Source organism: Salmo salar, chromosome ssa24, assembly GCF_905237065.1.
Source record: "Salmo salar chromosome ssa24, Ssal_v3.1, whole genome shotgun sequence".
NCBI lineage: Eukaryota > Metazoa > Chordata > Actinopteri > Salmoniformes > Salmonidae > Salmo > Salmo salar.
The window spans coordinates 43,288,815-43,308,296 of NC_059465.1; the positions used below are offsets into that span (position 1 = coordinate 43,288,815).

At 45.7% G+C, this 19,482-nt stretch overlaps 1 protein-coding gene across 2 annotated transcripts in view; it reads right to left on the bottom strand.

Annotated features, from left to right (window-relative positions):
* The window catches only part of LOC106585926 (BMP-2-inducible protein kinase), a 73,297-nt gene extending 54,365 nt beyond the window's left edge, over window positions 1-18,932 (bottom strand). For both annotated transcript variants that reach the window (XM_014172669.2, XM_045706658.1), the window contains exons 1-2: window positions 18,660-18,932; window positions 17,837-18,010 (exon numbers count right to left, since the gene is read on the bottom strand). In XM_014172669.2, coding sequence (XP_014028144.2) covers window positions 17,837-17,990 — 154 coding nt within the window. In that variant the 5' untranslated portion in view covers window positions 17,991-18,010; window positions 18,660-18,932. The remainder of the gene's footprint in view (window positions 1-17,836; window positions 18,011-18,659) is intronic.
* Window positions 18,933-19,482: the final 550 nt, after the last annotated feature.

Sequence of the window (19,482 nt, forward strand, 5' to 3'; positions counted from 1 at the left end):
GCGAGGGAGGGAGGGAAGGAAGTAGCGAGGGAGGGAGGGAAGGAAGTAGCGAGGGAGGGAGGGAAGGAAGTAGCGAGGAGGGAGGGAAGGAAGTAGCGAGGGAGGGAGGAAGGAAGTAGCGAGGGAGGGAGGGAAGGAAGTAGCGAGGGAGGGAGGGAAGGAAGTAGCGAGGGAGGGAGGGAAGGAAGTAGCGAGGGAGGGAGGGAGGGAGGAGGAAGGAAGTAGCGAGGGAAGGAAGTAGCGAGGGAGGGGGAGGAAGTAGCGAGGGAGGGAGGGAGGAAGTAGCGAGGGAAGGAAGTAGCGAGGGAGGGAGGGAAGGAAGTAGCGAGGGAGGGAGGGAAGGAAGTAGCGAGGGAGGGAAGGAAGGAAGTAGCGAGGGAGGGAAGGAAGGAAGGAAGTAGCGAGGGAGGGAAGGAAGGAGGATAAGGCAGCCTACTCTGCTGTTTTCAACAGACTTGCTTTTGGCTTCCCTTTAGATCAGCTTTCATTCAGAGTGGAAGATGGAGGCTACTGCACGAGCCTGTTCATTCTGTATACCGGAGGGGAAATCAGGGTAAAATAATACAAATAATAAAAAACACTGACCTAACACAAGGACAACACACACTGAAATGAGCGGTTAAAAAGAAACAAGTGCAGGAAAAAAAATATAAAAAAAATACAAATTCAGGATAACAATCAAAAATGGCCTGAGCTGGATGTAATGGAAACATGGGGTGTTTAACAACCAAAGGGTAGAAATTGAAACTGGTCTGAGCTGATACACGGCACAGCGGAGAGAAAACGCCAGCCTCTTCCTTCAGACTTGACTGACCTAATTCCCCCCACCCCCTCTCGCACTACATCTCGATTCCGGTGTGTACGGCAACATCTGTCTGGCGAATGTGAACGACAAGCATGAAGGTCTATGCAGTCAGCTTTCTTTAGTTAAAAATCATTCTCCAGGGGTCAGCTCATTAAGCACCGGCACCACACGGGACACTAACAGGGAGGGACTACCTGAACATTTTTGTTATGTGTTGCAAAGTGTTGTGCTAGCGTGCCCTAATGAATGCAACCCAGGTGTGCATGGAGCAGCGCGCCACAGAAGTATTAAGAGGAGAAGTGCGTGCATGTGACTGTATCCAAGTCTTTGTGAGCCGCCAGGCTTAACCCTGGTCATATATGGTAGCATGTCTTGGTGTCCAATCTTTTTCCTCCTTGAGCTTTAGTAAAACTAGAGGTTCTGCCACTGCCCTGTCTTTTCCCCCTAATAGAGCTTCCCAATGGCAGTAATGACCTGATTAAAAGCAGTTGTTGCTCTAGTAAGGTGAAAGGTCATTCAGTCCGATTGCATTACATAGTGGAAACCATAAAGTCAATTAAAATGTAGTGACAGATCCAACTAAATCTTCAAATCTCATAACTATGTTCATTCAGACCGAAGGGAGGGAGGGGGGCTGAAATTACCAACTTATCATTTTTTGCAGATTAAGTGTTTGAGCAAGTCATGCATCATATTTATCGTTTAGAAAAATTAGCTATAATATTACCCAATGAATAAATAGCTATAATATTACCCAATGAATAAATAGCTATAATATTACCCAATGAATAAATAGCTATAATATTACCCAATGAATAAATAGCTTTGGATTTCACCCCATCTATCAAATGATCAAAAATGGCCATACACACACACTTTAAGCCAAAACTATTGCTGATGGCTAAACTGAACAAATCAACATTTTAAAATCTATTGTAAGCCCCGTTCAACAGTTCCAGCCAGTTGAGTTGTCTCCCAGGTACTTTTATTACAGTAAAAACACCATTTTTCAACAGCACATAGATGATAATAACCCAGGAGAATTACATAAGTTTGTCACTAGGGCTGTGACGGTAATTGAATAATGAACACCGGCATGAAAATAAAATAAGTAAAAACCATTTAAAAATAGGCGCCCTGGGGGCGCAGAAACCGCCAGCCTACGGGCGCCCTGGGGGCGCAGAAACCGCCAGCCTACGGGCGCCCTGGGGGCGCAGAAACCGCCAGCCTACGGGCGCCCTGGGGGCGCAGAAACCGCCAGCCTACGGGCGCCCTGGGGGCGCAGAAACCGCCAGCCTACGGGCCCCCTGGGGGCGCAGAAACCGCCAGCCTACGGGCCCCCTGGGGGCGCAGAAACCGCCAGCCTACGGGCCCCCTGGGGGCGCAGACACCGCCAGCCTACGGGCGCCCTGGGGGCGCAGAAACCGCCAGCCTACGGGCGCCCTGGGGGCGCAGAAACCGCCAGCCTACGGGCGCCCTGGGGGCGCAGAAAACGCCAGCCTACGGGCGCCCTGGGGGCGCAGAAACCGCCAGCCTACGGGCGCCCTGGGGGCGCAGAAACCGCCAGCCTACGGGCGCCCCGGGGGCGCAGAAAACGCCAGCCTACGGGCGCCCGGGGGTGCAGAAAACGCCAGCCTACAGGCGCCCGGGGTGCAGAAAACGCCAGCCTACAGGCGCCCGGGGGTGCAGAAAACGCCAGCCTACAGGCGCCCGGGGGTGCAGAAAACGCCAGCCTACAGGCGCCCGGGGCGCAGAAAACGCCAGCCTACAGGCGCCCGGGGCGCAGAAACCGCCAGCCTACAGGCGCCCTGGGGGCGCAGAAACCGCCAGCCTACAGGCGCCCTGGGGGCGCAGAAAACGCCAGCCTACAGGCGCCCTGGGGGTGCAGAAACCGCCAGCCTACGGGCGCCCTGGGGGTGCAGAAAACGCCAGCCTACGGGCGCCCTGGGGGTGCAGAAAACGCCAGCCTACAGCACTTGATATGTGGACTTCCTTTAATACAATGCAGACTTTCAATGTTTGCTAGTAAATAAATAAAAATAAAGTCTTAAAAACCAGGTTGAATGTGTCCATTCATGAATTATTCAACAGTAGTAGAAAAGGTTGTGGCTTATAATGCACCAATCCTCTCAAACCTGGCATGACATCATATTTATAGACTAAATCAACGCTGATGAATACACTATGGACGAGTCACATATTGGTTTGAAATTTAATGATTGTATGAAATTGACAAATCTCTCTCCCCCCCAGTCATCCTTTCATTGTCAACTCATTATCTTAGTCTTCCTGAAAGTAGGCTATAAAAGGTTAGGTTTTGAATACGTTTTAAGGAAAGTGTTTTCGTGTTTGGACTACATCTCTTTTAATAAGAATCAAAAACGCATCGGTCGTGATTTAATATTGTAAAAATATATAATTCAGTAGTTTAGGCTACATGTCGTCTGTCATTACGGCGGCGTCTCTTTTGAACATATATACCAATGCCACCAAATGACCGCAGAAGCAGGGTTTGTGACGCAATGTAAATATTTGGGGAAAACAAAGCACTGATGTAAGTGACGTGGTCCAGTTGTGTGTTTGGGTCCACTTCCACTCTGAACGACTCGTTCTGAGGAAACTTCCATGTTTACTGCTCCTTCAGGGACAAAACACGAGGACAGGATATTATGAAAACCCTTGATACATTTTTTGCTGATTATTATTATTATTATTATTATTATTAACTGGTCAAAATCTGGCATCTGTGTGCGCTGACGGTGCCTCAAACATGCGAGGGAAGGAGAAGGGACTCATAGGCCTGATGAGAAAGAGGATCGTCCCAAATGTGTTACGTTTCAATTGCATCATTCATCAGGAAGCACTTGCGGCTAAACTCAAAGAATGTGAAGGAGCAAGTCGTGCGCGTGGTTAACATTATTGCGAGGGCACTGAAATCACCGGTAATTCCACGAGTTTCTGGAGGAATACGAGACAGAATAAGGCGACTTGATATTTATACAGGTGAGGTGGCTGTTGTTTTGGAAAGATTACTTGCTCCTCCCTCAAATCTGTGAATTTGTTGCAAGCCAGAGGAGAGAGGAGAGGAGCTGGATGATCCACAGTGGATATTAACAGACCAAGCCAGAGGAGAGAGGAGGAGCTGGATGATCCACAGTGGATATTAACAGACCAAGCCAGAGGAGAGAGGAGGAGCTGGATGATCCACAGTGGATATTAACAGACCAAGCCAGAGGAGAGAGGAGGAGCTGGATGATCCACAGTGGATATTAACAGACCAAGCCAGAGGAGAGAGGAGGAGCTGGATGATCCACAGTGGATATTAACAGACCAAGCCAGAGGAGAGAGGAGGAGCTGGATGATCCACAGTGGATATTAACAGACCAAGCCAGAGGAGAGAGGAGGAGCTGGATGATCCACAGTGGATATTAACAGACCAAGCCAGAGGAGAGAGGAGGAGCTGGATGATCCACAGTGGATATTAACAGACCAAGCCAGAGGAGAGAGGAGGAGCTGGATGATCCACAGTGGATATTAACAGACCAAGCCAGAGGAGAGAGGAGGAGCTGGATGATCCACAGTGGATATTAACAGACCAAGCCAGAGGAGAGAGGAGGAGCTGGATGATCCACAGTGGATATTAACAGACCAAGCCAGAGGAGAGAGGAGGAGCTGGATGATCCACAGTGGATATTAACAGACCAAGCCAGAGGAGAGAGGAGGAGCTGGATGATCCACAGTGGATATTAACAGACCAAGCCAGAGGAGAGAGGAGGAGCTGGATGATCCACAGTGGATATTAACAGACCAAGCCAGAGGAGAGAGGAGCTGGATGATCCACAGTGGATATTACAGACCAAGCCAGAGGAGAGAGGAGAGGAGCTGGATGATCCACAGTGGATATTAACAGACCAAGCCAGAGGAGAGAGGAGAGGAGCTGGATGATCCACAGTGGATATTAACAGACCAAGCCAGAGGAGAGAGGAGAGGAGCTGGATGATCCACAGTGGATATTAACAGACCAAGCCAGAGGAGAGAGGAGAGGAGCTGGATGATCCACAGTGGATATTAACAGACCAAGCCAGAGGAGAGAGGAGCTGGATGATCCACAGTGGATATTACAGACCAAGCCAGAGGAGAGAGGAGCTGATGATCCACAGTGGATATTAACAGACCAAGCCAGAGGAGAGAGGAGCTGGATGATCCACAGTGGATATTAACAGACCAAGCCAGAGGAGAGAGGAGCTGGATGATCCACAGTGGATATTAACAGACCAAGCCAGAGGAGAGAGGAGCTGGATGATCCACAGTGGATATTAACAGACCAAGCCAGAGGAGAGAGGAGGAGCTGGATGATCCACAGTGGATATTAACAGACCAAGCCAGAGGAGAGAGGAGGAGCTGGATGATCCACAGTGGATATTAACAGACCAAGCCAGAGGAGAGAGGAGCTGGATGATCCACAGTGGATATTAACAGACCAAGCCAGAGGAGAGAGGAGCTGGATGATCCACAGTGGATATTAACAGACCAAGCCAGAGGAGAGAGGAGCTGGATGATCCACAGTGGATATTAACAGACCAAGCCAGAGGAGAGAGGAGCTGGATGATCCACAGTGGATATTAACAGACCAAGCCAGAGGAGAGAGGAGCTGGATGATCCACAGTGGATATTACAGACCAAGCCAGAGGAGAGAGGAGCTGGATGATCCACAGTGGATATTAACAGACCAAGCCAGAGGAGAGAGGAGGAGCTGGATGATCCACAGTGGATATTAACAGACCAAGCCAGAGGAGAGAGGAGGAGCTGGATGATCCACAGTGGATATTAACAGACCAAGCCAGAGGAGAGAGGAGGAGCTGGATGATCCACAGTGGATATTACAGACCAAGCCAGAGGAGAGAGGAGGAGCTGGATGATCCACAGTGGATATTAACAGACCAAGCCAGAGGAGAGAGGAGCTGGATGATCCACAGTGGATATTAACAGACCAAGCCAGAGGAGCTGGATGATCCACAGTGGATATTACCGCTAGATTTCTTTAACTGACATCACCTGCCACCTGAACACGGTGAATCTCCAGCTCCAAGGCAAAGCTAAAATTCCAGACAAAAATACTATGTGTGGAAACAGCATTTCAGAATAAAAGTCACACTGTTCATACCTGACAGTTTGTTCATTTCCCAAAACTTAGAGCAGTCACCACATCCAACCCAGACATACTAAAACATTATCTATGATGCATTTGTTGGAAGAGTTGGAGTCAAGATTCAAGGATGATGGAGTACGAGTTTTTTCAACTTCATTGAGAACCCCCTTTCATGTGCCAGTGTCCTCTCTGACCCCAGCCCTCTGTCCTGACCGGTGTCCTCTCTGACCCCAGCCCTCACAGCCCTCTGTCCTGACCGGTGTCCTCTCTGACCCCAGCCCTCTGTCCTGACCGGTGTCCTCTCTGACCCCAGCCCTCTGTCCTGACCGGTGTCCTCTCTGACCCCAGCCCTCTGTCCTGATCGGTGTCCTCTCTGACCCCAGCCCTCTGTCCTGACCGGTGTCCTCTCTGACCCCAGCCCTCTGTCCTGACCGGTGTCCTCTCTGACCCCAGCCCTCTGTCCTGACCGGTGTCCTCTCTGACCCCAGCCCTCTGTCCTGACCGGTGTCCTCTCTGACCCCAGCCCTCTGTCCTGACCGGTGTCCTCTCTGACCCCAGCCCTCTGTCCTGACCGTGCTGGAATATAGAGTGAGATAGTGGAGCTGCAGGTAAATTGCAAGGTGAACTAAGATCAGGTGTTACCCATTTCTGCCTTGTGTCAGACAGTATCCACTTTTGAAACAGTGTGTGCAAAAAAGGTGAAATTTGTCATCACTTGTTCCTGTGAAGCCACATTTTCATCAAATGAACATTGTTTTTTGTTTCACAGAGAAACAGACCGACCAATGAAGACCTGTATTGCCTCACAAGGATCGCAACAGACTATAAATTAAGAATTAATTCAGTCAAGGAGCAGAATGGACATCCTCTCTCATCTGACTACTGAGGTAACCCTTAATATGGGTCTAATACATGTGATGTAGCCTGTGTATGTGTGTGTGTGTGTGTGTGTGTATATGTGACACATATGTATGTTATGTGCTGTACATCAAATCAATTGCATGCGTTCTATTGCTCTGAATTTACTCTGATAATATTGGAAGAAAAGTAACAAATTGAAAGACTGAGGCCCTCTAAAACACTGCCTCAAACCGAAGTGACCCCCTAACAAAATAAATATTGAGTAACACTGCTATATAGCCTAGTGCACTATGTAGGGAATAGGGTGCCATAGGGCTCTGAGAAAAAGTAGTGCGCTATGTAGGGAATAGGGTGCCATAGGGCTCTGAGAAAAAGTAGTGCGCTATGTAGGGAATAGAGTGCCATAGGGCTCTGGTCAAAAGTAGTGCACTATGTAGGGAATAGAGTGCCATAGGGCTCTGGTCAAAAGTAGTGCGCTATGTAGGGAATAGGGTGCCATAGGGCTCTGGTCAAAAGTAGTGCACTATGTAGGGAATAGAGTGCCATAGGGCTCTGAGAAAAAGTAGTGCACTATGTAGGGAATAGGGTGCCATAGGGCTCTGGTCTAAAGTAGTGCGCTATGTAGGGAATAGGGTGCCATAGGGCTCTGGTCTAAAGTAGTGCACTATGTAGGGAATAGGGTGCCATGTGGGATGTCACCTATCTGTTCACATTCAAGGTCATCGGAAACAATGTGTCCGTTCAATTTTATTAAAAATGTTTATTCATGATGTCTGTCCACAGCATGACTTCCCTCTTCCACAAGCATTTAAAATCCAACTATGGCCAAACGGGAGCGTAAAACACGTATAGCCTGAAGCTGGTGCAGGAGGTTTTTGCTATGGGCCGTAGGTACATATGGCACATTCACTGTGCTGTGTTCAGCGAGTCAAATATAAACCTCAGCCTGTTAGTTAATGTGCATGGAGTGAACGAGGACCTGTTACCACGGAAAGCCTCGTGGGGGGGGGGGAAAGTTCTCTTTTAATAAACATGTGTCCAGATCAATTGAATGTTGCAAAAAATATATATATATATATATGAGTAGGCTACACATGCATGTTAAAATCAAGGTAAATTGTAATTCTCAGGCTGGGGTGCCTAAACCTTGTAAGTAACCACAAACTGCAAAAATAATTCAGATTTAAGGGAGTAGCTGAAGGATAACTAAATACACCTTGTTCTCATTTGCAGTTGATCATTTGTGTTACAGGTAGTCACATGACTCGGTCCCACCTCTGCAGGTAGGTCTGCAAAGGGTCGGAAACGTTCCGGTAAATTGGAATCATTTCCCCATGGGAAGTAAATCAAAATTACTATTTTTTTAAATGAAATAAAAGTTAGCTTATAACAGGGAACCTTTTTTTGTGGGATATACATAAGGCAATTCTAGATCTTGTGGAAAATAGTTTGTTAAAACTATCCGTGATTCAATGGAATTGCAACCCTCTGCATGCACAGTGCATTCTTCCATCACATGTACAGCTGATTCTCAAGATCTTGCACACTAATGAGATGCTATTGAGCCCACACTACTACACCGTCTGAGCCAAGGACTACATGCTTTCTGGTAAGTTATGATTACAATACTGAGTGGGGTGAATATATTTTATATGACGTACATTATTTTTTTGTTAACTAGTAACCTACAGCAACGTGTGTTTAAATCAATTCTAACTTGTTAACAATTTCTGTTAGTTTTTGCTACCATGTGGGTTTTAGCTTGCTTGAGCCTGCTAACTGAGGAGTGTTAATTCACCTGTTTCCATACATGTTTCATTTAAAAACATTTATCTTCCAAAAGGAGTTGTTTAATCTAACTGCTTAACTATTTATCTGTACATGGAATTGTTTTCTTTTTTCTCCCCTTTAATCATTACAGGAAAATGCCACTTTTCTAATGTAGAAGGAAAAGCTGTGTACATTTGCAAATACTGTGCCAAATCATATGTGAAGAATGCAACATAGATGCAGAATCATCTGGCCAAGTGCATAAAGTTCCCTCAGCGCTCACAACAAGCAACCTCTGACAGAAGTCCCTCTACTTCTATTCGAGGTGAAAATAATAAAATCAGACACCTTATCGATAGCAAACAGCTCACGGTCCTCCCGGAATCAGAAGGTTTTTTTGACTCAGGAATGTAAGTCAGAGAAATGCTGATGAATGTCTTGCTCGAGCTGTGTATACAAACTGGTTCACCTCTGATGCTCGCAGGCAATGTGTATTGAAGAGATTTCTGAATGTTCTTTCGCCCAGCATACACCCCTCCAACCAGACATGCTTTATCTACTCATTTTACTGGATGCAGAGTTCAAGTGAAGGTCAAGCAAAATCAGACTGTATTGCGATCATCTCTGATGGGTGGTCAAATGCTCGTGGGCAAGGAATAATTAACTACATAATCTCCACCCCTCAACCAGTATTTTTCAAGAGCACAGACACAAGGGACAAAAGACACACCGGTCTCTCTACATTGCAGATGAGCTGAAGGCAGTCATCAATGACCTTGGACCACAGAAGGTATTTTCACTGGTGACAGACAATGCTGCGAACATGAAGGCTGCTTGGTCTAAAGTGGAGGAGTCCTACCCTCACATCACACCCATTGGCTGTGCTGCTCATGCATTGAATCTGCTCCTCAAGGACATCATGGCACTGAAAACAATGGATACACTCTACAAGAGAGCCAAGGAAATGGTTAGGTATGTGAAGGGTCATCAAGTTATAGCAGCAATCTACCTCACCAAGCAAAGTGAGAAGAATAAGAGCACCACATTGAAGCTGCCCAGCAACACCCGTTGGGGTGGTGTTGTCATCATGTTTGACAGTCTCCTGGAGGGGAAGGAGTCTCTCCAAGAAATGGCCATATGGACAGCCCCATCAGGAGGATCCTCCTGGATGATGTATTTTGGGAGAGAGTGGTAAGCGGCCTGAAACCTATAGCAGTAGCCATTGCACGGGTTGAGGGAGACAATGCCATCCTGTCTGATGTTCAGACTCTGCTTGCAGATGTAAGAGAAGAAATCCGTACTGCCCTGCCCACTTCACTGTTGCTCCAAGCAGAGGAAACTGCAGTTCTGAAATACATCAAAAAAGCATGAAGACTTCTGCCTGAAGCTCATTCACACTGCAGAGTACATGTTGGACACCAAGTGTGCTGGCAAGAGCATCCTGTCTGCTGCAGAGATCAACAAGGCCTATGGTGTCATCACTACCGTGTCTCGCCACCTTGGCCTGGATGAGGGCACGGTTCTTGGCAGTCTGGTGAAATACACTTCCAAGCAAGGGCTTTGGGATGGAGATGCAATTTGGCAAATCGTGCCAACATATCTCATCAGCCACCTGGTGGAAGGGACTTTGTGGATCTGAGGCTCTTTCCCCTGTTGCCGCCATCATCATCCTCCAAATCCCACCAACATCAGCCGCCACAGAGCGCAACTGGTCCTCGTTTTGGGAACACACACACCAAACCACGCAACAGACTGACCAATACAAGGGTTGAAACATTGGTGGCCATCCGGGCAGATTTGAGGCTTTTTGAGCCTGACAACAAGCCATCCTCAACAAGGTTGGAAAGTGACAGTGAAGATGAGGCCTCAGAGTCTGATGTTTAAGAGGTGGACATTGAGGAGGTCCAGTGAGAAGACACGTAAGCCTGAGAGGAAGACAACCAAAGCTTTAGTTTGTAGACTATCATTTTACAGATGTATGTTGAAAACGTTTTTTTTTGGGAGATGCGATGGATCATTGGGGATCATTCAATATTCCCTTTTGTTGTTCAGCAAAATCATCCCTTGTGAAAAGTCAACTCAAATTCAATTCGTAAAAAAAAAAAAAAATAAATAAATAAATAAATAAAAAAAAAAATACGTTAAGGTTTTGTTAAGGATTTAAATAATTTGCCATGTCTACTTATGATAAGGCAAAAGTTTGTTTCTGTCTCCATATTACATGGTAAATATATCCTATGCAACAAAAAATATAAATCGACATTTAAAAATGGTATCAATATTAATTTGAATTGAATTAATTTGAATATATTTCCGTTAATTCCAACAGAAAGGTTCCACTTCTGAATATTCCCCAAAATGTGCAACCCCAGTTACAAGCTTTGGTTTTCCCATTTATATTTCAAGGTCTGACATTAGGCACACCGATTAGTGTCACCTCGTTAGTCATGTTGTGTTACACCTGTGCTGGCCCAGGTGTTAATTAAGAGTGACTGGCCCAGTGCTCCAGTTGTCTTGAGAGATGTGGAGGGTTTAAACACCTTAGGTTGGCTCTCCCCATGTGATTTCTAGAAAAACAATCCTTTATCTGATCTTCACCGATTGTTTTCTCCACCATTTTTGGTTCGCTTCCTGTCTTTTAGTTTGGTGTGGGGTTTTTCCTTTTGTTTGCCTCTTCTTGGGTAAATATAGTGGTGCTCATAGCGGGTGTCTTAGGTCCCAGTTGTTGCTGCTAGTCAACTTTCAGTGGACACCCCCAGGAGTGTTTCAGAACACTTCCGGTTTCGTTTTGGTTGTTAGTGACTTACTTCCCCTTCTGTTTAAGTGACATCTTTAGTTTTTTTTTTGCTGGGGAACTTAACATGTTTGAGGCATCTCATTTTGTCACCTGCAATTATCAAAACGCTGTTCTGTGTAGTTTGTTACCGTTATAACCAACTTCAATGAATCCAGCCCTGATGTCCCTTTTTTATCTTCCAAGTCCCATCCCACCACTTGGCCCAATGCCTACCCTAACACCGACTGGATGGATAATGAGATGACTCAAAAAAAAATGGTACCCTATAAGGGCCAATAGGCCTCTGGTCAAAAGTAGGGCACTATGTAGGGAATAGAGTGGCATTTGGGGACACAAGCAATGAGTTGAGTTAGTAGCAAAAATAAAATGTGGAACAAAGAGGCGATGAGAGACAGAGATGCAGCGTACCAGCAGCATTCTTTATAGAGTGCTAGAGTAGGACAAGAAGAATACAATCCACCCATTCATTACCATTTACAGAACGCTAATGTCTTCTGAAAGTATTCACACCTCAACTATTCCCCCCCCCAAAACAAATGTGTTACAGGCCTGAAGACCGATACCACACAATGTCAAGTGCAATTATTTGTTTAGAAATGTTTACACAATTTAAAAGCTGAAATGTGTTGACTCAAGTATTCAACCTCTTATGGCAAGTCTGAATAGGTTCAGGAGTAAAAATGTGCTTAACAAGTCACATAAAAAGTTGCATGGACTGTGTGCCATAAGTGTTTAACGTGACTTTTTTAATGACTACATCGCCTCTGTAAGGTCCCTCAGTCGAGCAGTGAATTTCTAAAACACAGATTCAAACCATAAAGACCAGGGAGGTTTTCCCCCAATGCCTTGACAAAGACCAGGGAGGTTTTCCCCCAATGCCTTGACAAAGACCAGGGAGGTTTTCCCCCAATGCCTTGACAAAGACCAGGGAGGTTTTCCCCCAATGCCTTGACAAAGACCAGGGAGGTTTTCCCCCAATGCCTTGACAAAGAAAAAAGAGCACCCATCGGCAGATGGAAGAATAAATCAAAAATAAAGCAGACAGTGAATATCCCTTAGAGCAAGGTGAAATTATTAGGTGACAACTGAAGATGGATCAACATTGTAGAATCTGAACAGAAAATACATTTTTCCCAAAAGATGCATTCTGTTCACAATAAAAAGCACTAAAGTAATATTGTAAAACAAAGTAGCGAAGACATTAACCTTTTGTCTGGAGCAAATCCAACATCACTGAGTACCACTCTTCATATGTTCAAGCATGGTGGTGGCTGCATCATGTTATGGGTATGCTTGTTATCATTAAAGACTGGAGAGTTGTTTAGGATAGAAGGAAAAGGAAGAACTAAGCACAGGCAAAAATCGTAGAGGAAAACCTGGTTCAGTCTGCTTTCCACCAGATACTAGGACACAAATCTACCCTTCAGCAGGACAACCTAAAACACAAGGCCAAATACACACTGTTGCTTACCAAGACGACATTGACTATTCCTGAGTGGCCTAGTTCAGTGGACTTAAAACCAGCTTGAAAATCTAAAAACGACAAGATTTGAAAATGGCTGTCTAGCAATGTTCAACAACCAACTTGACACGGCTTGAAGAATTTAAAAACAGAATGTGCAAATATTGTACAATCCAGGTGAGCAAATGCTTTTTGGAGACTTACCCAGCTTTAAATAACTGACAAAGGTGTTTCTAACATCTATTAACTCACGGGGTTGAATACTTAAAAATATAAATGTTTTACTTTCCATTACTTTGTGTAGATCGTTGACAAAAGAAATTACAAATGAAAAGTCAGTGTGTGAATCCTTCCTGAAGACACTGTACATAGTGCCCTACGGGCCCCTGTCAACAGTAGTACACAATATAGGGGGTATGGTGCCATTGCATTTGGGACACACAACAGACCTCATTACACTAAACACTGCAGATGAGGTGGAACTAACACAGGTGATCGTGAGAAATGGCTGGTCTTGTTGTTGACTGGGGGAGGCAGGAGACATTTCCTAGAACTTTCTCTTGAATGTAAACATTGGCTGTTTGACAAGCACACACCAAGGAGTTTCCATTACCCGGCCGATTAAATTAAAAGCTGATTAAAAAAAAAGTGCCCCAAAAACATTATCACTACAAAAAAAAACATTTTTAGCCTAGTCGTTACTTGAAATAAAAGTGGATGGAAATACATTGAAAAAATAAATAAAATCAGTCATGCTTATCGGTCTATAGCCTTGTTAAATGTTTAAATCAGTCATGCTTATCGGTCTATAGCCTTGTTAAATGTTTAAATCAGTCATGCTTATCGGTCTATAGCCTTGTTAAATGTTTAAATCAGTCATGCTTATCGGTCTATAGCCTTGTTAAATGTTATGTTTTAAAATATTACATTTGCATAATCTTGTAGAATTAAGATCTACAGATTGAACGGAAAATACTACCGTAGTACTACAGTATTAGGGCCGCTGCTACAGCTCCTCAATATCGAACGTGCACCAAACAGAGGAGTTTCAGGCTATTGCTTCGAACGGCGTTGGGACGACCCGAGTAGGAACTTACAGAAGTCGAGAAATGTGTCAGCCGAGCGATCAGTCGAAGGAAGAGAGATTACTAGTAGGCCAAATGGTGACTAGCTCACAGATGACTTCCTGTGACTAAAATGTGCTTATCATCAAGTCGAGGTCACTGTCTCAGAACAGAGGCCCTGGTGAGCGTAGACGAGGGGAAATGATCAGGTTCCTGTTCATCACGAGATACCACTCTGCTGTCTGCGCGCTCCTTCATCAGTAGATCACTGGCATACAATGACTAGCGTTAAAAACAGCATGTTTTACATGCACACGTTATATGTACATTTGACATTTTAGTCATTTAGCAGACGCTCTTATCCAGAGCGACTTACAGTAGTGAATGCATACATTTCATTTCGTGCATTTTTTTGTTGTTGTACTGGCCCCCCGCGGGAATCGAACCCACAACCCTGGCGTTGCACACACCATGCTCTACCAACTGAGCCACAGGGAAGACTATGTGTCAAGGCAAATCAACAAAGAGACCTATTTTTTGAGGGGGGGGGGGCTTGGCAAAGGATAGAGAAAACGTTTAAGGTTAGATAACTCACACTACTTCCACCTATAGACTAGAAAATATTCTCTGTTTGAGGCTTCGAGGGAAATCTGGTGCTTTTCATTGAACAGCTGCTACTGACTAATGGCAAGAGGAAACAGAGTAGTGAGGGTATGGAGAGGGAGGGAGGACAAAGGGGGGGGGTCTGAGAATTATTCATCGAGTTAGTTCTGGACACAGAGAGCGAAGTCACACCAAGCAACGACCCGTTAACAGACGCCACCAGGCTGCTAGAGGGACGGCAGGGTTAGAGGGACACAGAGTGCAGTCACACCAGTAACGACCCACTAACAGACGCCACCAGGCCATATGGGGACAGCCAGGGAGAGGAGAGAGGGGCCGTACGGGGACAACGAGGAGAGAGGGGCCGTACGGGGACAGCCAGGAGAGAGGGGCCGTACGGGGACAGCCAGGAGAGAGGGGCCGTACGGGGACAGCCAGGAGAGAGGGGCCGTACGGGGACAGCCAGGAGAGAGGGGCCGTACGGGGACAGCCAGGAGAGAGGGGCCGTACGGGGACAGCCAGGAGAGAGGGGCCGTACGGGGACAGCCAGGAGAGAGGGGCCGTACGGGGACAGCCAGGAGAGAGGGGCCGTACGGGGACAGCCAGGAGAGAGGGCAGCCGGATAGGACCACTGATTGTCATTGACAATAACTACATTAAATCATTATTCAAATGACAAAAGTAACTAAGATTCAATGATATTTTAGTTTCAAATGACTAGAGTAAATAAAATAAAAAATGCCAAATTAAAAAAACACTGTGTTAGTGATACGTGAAGATTATCTAACTAGTATTTCGCAAGGGGAAAATTATTTTTTTGCATGAAAATGAGCCGCCTCTCGTTGAACGGTAACCAAGACTTTATTCAAGAGACCCTACCGTTAACCAATTACCGACTTCAGCTTGCGTCGAGAAAACGGTGTGCCCCGAACAGCCGAAATAAAAGCACAACAAAATGAACACACACAGCATACCTCACCGTGCACAGCCAGCTGTTTGTTTTTAAAACGAGAAGCTGTAGAACAGGTTAAAGTGGTTAGTCAGTGACTTGTTGCTAGGTGAGAGCAGAACACCTGTATGTCTCAGGAAGCCGTCTATAGGCCAGATGTTGACTCAACCAGATTTGACCTAGTTAGTATTAGTAAGCTGTTGACGGGTCATTTCTGCAGGACTTGTGCCCTTTTCCAATGTTACAGTCAACTAAATACAACAGAGGGGTGGGGCTTTGTGTAGGCCCATGTTCAAAAAAGGCAATATTGTGGAAAGTTCTAGATAGAAATACATAATGTAGAATGAACTTGCCTTCCTGTTTATTTGCTGGGGAAAAAGAGCAGCTGTCAATACTGCCCTACCAAGCAAAACGGCCCGCTTGCAGCAATTCGACCATGAAGGTCTGTTTCACGCAGTCTCCCCTGAACAGTTGCTGTTGAGATGCGTCTGTTACTTGAAGCACCTTTATCAGCGATTACAGCCTCGAGTCTTCTTGGGTATGACGCTACAAGCTTGGCACACCTGTATTTGGGGAGTTTCTCCCATTCTTCTCTGCAGATCCTCTCAAGCTCTGTCAGGTTGGATGGGGAGTGTTGCTGCACAGCTATTTTCAGGTCTGTCCAGAGATGTTCGATTGGTTTCAAGTACAGGCTCTGGCTGGGCCAGTCAAGGACATTCAGAGACTTCTCCCAAAGCCACTCCTGCGTTGTCTTGGCTGTGTGCTTAGCGTTGTTGTCCTGTTGGAAGGTGAACCTTCACCCCAGTCTGAGGTCCTGAGCGCTCTGGAGCAGGTTTTCATCAAGGATCTCTGTACTTTGCTCCGTTAATCTTTCCCTCGATCCCGACTACCCTCCCAGTCCCTGCAGCTGAAAAACATCCCCCACAGCATGATGCTCATGTGTTGTTGCCATGCTGTTGTCTTAGGTCTCTCTTTATGTAGTGTTGTCTTGTCTCTCGTCGCGATGCGTGTTTTGTCCTATATTTTTTTATTTAAAATGTATTTGTATTTTTCATCCCCTGTCCCCGCAGGTTGCCTTTTGGTTGTCATTGTAACTAAGAATTTGTTCTCAACTGACTTTCCTAGTTAAAAATAAATAAAAATATTAAAAACAGTGGCAACCCATCATTAAATAAATAAAAAATAAATGCTGCCGCCACACTTCACCGTAGGCATGTATCGGCCAGGTGATGAGCGGTGCCAGGTTTCTTCCAGATGTGATGCTTGGCATTCAGCCAAAGAGTTCAATCTTGGTTTCATCAGACCAGAGAATCTTGTTTCTCATGGTTAGAGTCCTTTAGGTGCCTTTTGGCAAACTCTAAGTGGGCTGTCATGTGTCTTTTACTGAGGAGTGGCTTCCGCCTGGCCACTCTACCATAAAGGCCTGATTGGTGGAGTGCTGCAGAGATGGTTGTCCTTCTGGAAGGTTCTCCCATCTCCATAGAGGAACTCTACTCTGTCAGAGTGACCATCGGGTTCTTGGTCACCTCCCTGACTAAGACCCTTCTCCTCCGATTGCTCAGTTTGGCCGGGCGGCCAGCTCTAAGGAAGAGTCTTGGTGGTTCAACACTTCTTCCATTTAAGAATGATGGAGGCCACTGTGTTCTTGGGGACCTTCAATGCTGCAGAAATGTTTTGGTACCCTTCCACAGATCTGTGCCTCGACACAATCCTGTCTCGGAGCTGTACAGACAATTCCTTCGAGCTCATAGCTTGGTTTTTGCTCTGACATGCACTGTCAACTGTGGGACCTTACAGACAGGTGTGCGCCTTTCCAAATCATGTCCAATCATTTGAATTTACCACAGGTGGACACCAATCAAGTTGTAGAAACATCTCAAGGATGATCAATGGAAACAGGATGCACCTGAGCTCAATTTAGAGTCTCACAGCAAAGGGTCTGAATACTTTTTTTTATTTTTTTTGTTTGCAAATTTGTTTTCGCTTTGTCATTATGGGGTATTGTGTGTAGATTGGTAAGGAAAACAGTGTATTTAATCCATTATAGAATAAGGCTGTAACGTAACAAAATGTGGAAAAAGTCAAGGGATCTGAATACCCTGTATTTGGGTCAAGGCCCTCCTATTCAAATATCCCTCTACATATATTCTATCCTTCAGATAGATATGCTCGTCCTAATATTTCTAAATGCCATTCTTTGACTTAAGATCCGTGTGTTTGTGTATTGTTAGATATTACTGCACTATTGGAGCTAGAAACATAAGGATTTCACTACACCCGCAATAACATCTGCTAAACATGCATGTGACCAATAACATTTTGATTTTCTGTACTTTACGTGCAATAACCTAACGATTTATATAAAGAGATACACACCTTCTGCTATGAGTTCTTCCACCGTGACTTGATACCGGCCCACGGCGAACACTTTCCCAATGTAGTTACTGACGGCTCCAGAGGTCGACCCGGTACCGGAACCGCCTCCCGGCCCGCCGCTCTCAGACTTCGGCATACGGGAGAACTTCTTCATTCTTTGCTGTCGGGACTGACCTATAAAATACAGTCCTGTGTTTCAACTACGGTCGACAATAGCCAAAATGTAAATGTACTATTCCTGTCCCCCCTCCCTCCTTCTCTACTTGTGCTAAATGTTGTTATCGTGCTAAATGTTGTTAACGTGCTAAATGTTGTTATTGTGCATACTGTTTGAAATGACTTGACTTGCACTTTAATGTCATGACACAGCAAGGAGAAGTTACCAGACCAGGAAATGTCGCTCCTGTCGACCGACTGCTCAGCGGTTTGAGATAGCTATCTGGCTGAAACACTCTACTTCCCGAGGTAACAACTAAAAAATGTGCTCGTTAATTCTCTCTTTTTTGACGTTGATAATGTGACAGTAGATCCACGCTGTTAGCTAGACCTAGTGTAACAGCAGCTAGCTTAGTGTGTGTGTGTGTGTGTGTGTGTGTGGCTACCAGGTACCCATGCAGGCGTTGCTGCACCAAAACAGTCTGCAGACAGTCTGCAGGCAGACGCTTCAGCAACAACAGCTACAAGGCATGTTAATGCACAAAAAAAACATATAGCACGATACCGATGTTGTGAGCCACGGTATAGGACTGGCTATAACATGTCCTACTGCTCCTTTGTCAAACGATTTGATCGTGGGGAGAAAAAAAACAAAACCCCCACTTGCCTTCAGCACTGCTACTTGTCTGGGGCACTTCCCTGTAGGCTTGATGGTTAACTGTCTTCACTTGCTACAGACCACATGTAACCGACCATCGTTCAATCCCACCCAAATCTCCCGTTCATTACAAATATCCCGTGTAATTCCGGTGGGTCGATGCAATTTTTATTATGTCTTCGGCCTCGTGTCTTGTTGATAGCAGCGAGGCGCAGACTCGGTAAACTTCCAGTTCCTTCTTGACACTCAGCAGCACAAATAAGTGGGTGGTTTGGTTTGTTACGGTCCAATCAGAAGGTTGACAACCTAACCCAGCTCTGTCCGTCCCTCCTATTGTTATGATTGGTTTGTTATGGTCCAATCAGAAGGTTGACAACCTAACCCAGCTCTGTCCGTCCCTCCTATTGTTATGATTGGTTAGTTATGGTCCAATCAGAAGGTTGACAACCTAACCCAGCTCTGTCCGTCCCTCCTATTGTTATGATTGGTTTGTTATGGTCCAATCAGAAGGTTGACAACCTAACCCAGCTCTGTCCGTCCCTCCTATTGTTATGATTGGTTTGTTATGGTCCAATCAGAAGGTTGACAACCTAACCCAGCTCTGTCCGTCCCTCCTATTGTTATGATTGGTTTGTTATGGTCCAATCAGAAGGTTGACAACCTAACCCAGCTCTGTCCGTCCCTCCTATTGTTATGATTGGTTTGTTATGGTCCAATCAGAAGGTTGACAACCTAACCCAGCTCTGTCCGTCCCTCCTATTGTTATGATTGGTTTGTTATGGTCCAATCAGAAGGTTGACAACCTAACCCAGCTCTGTCCGTCCCTCCTATT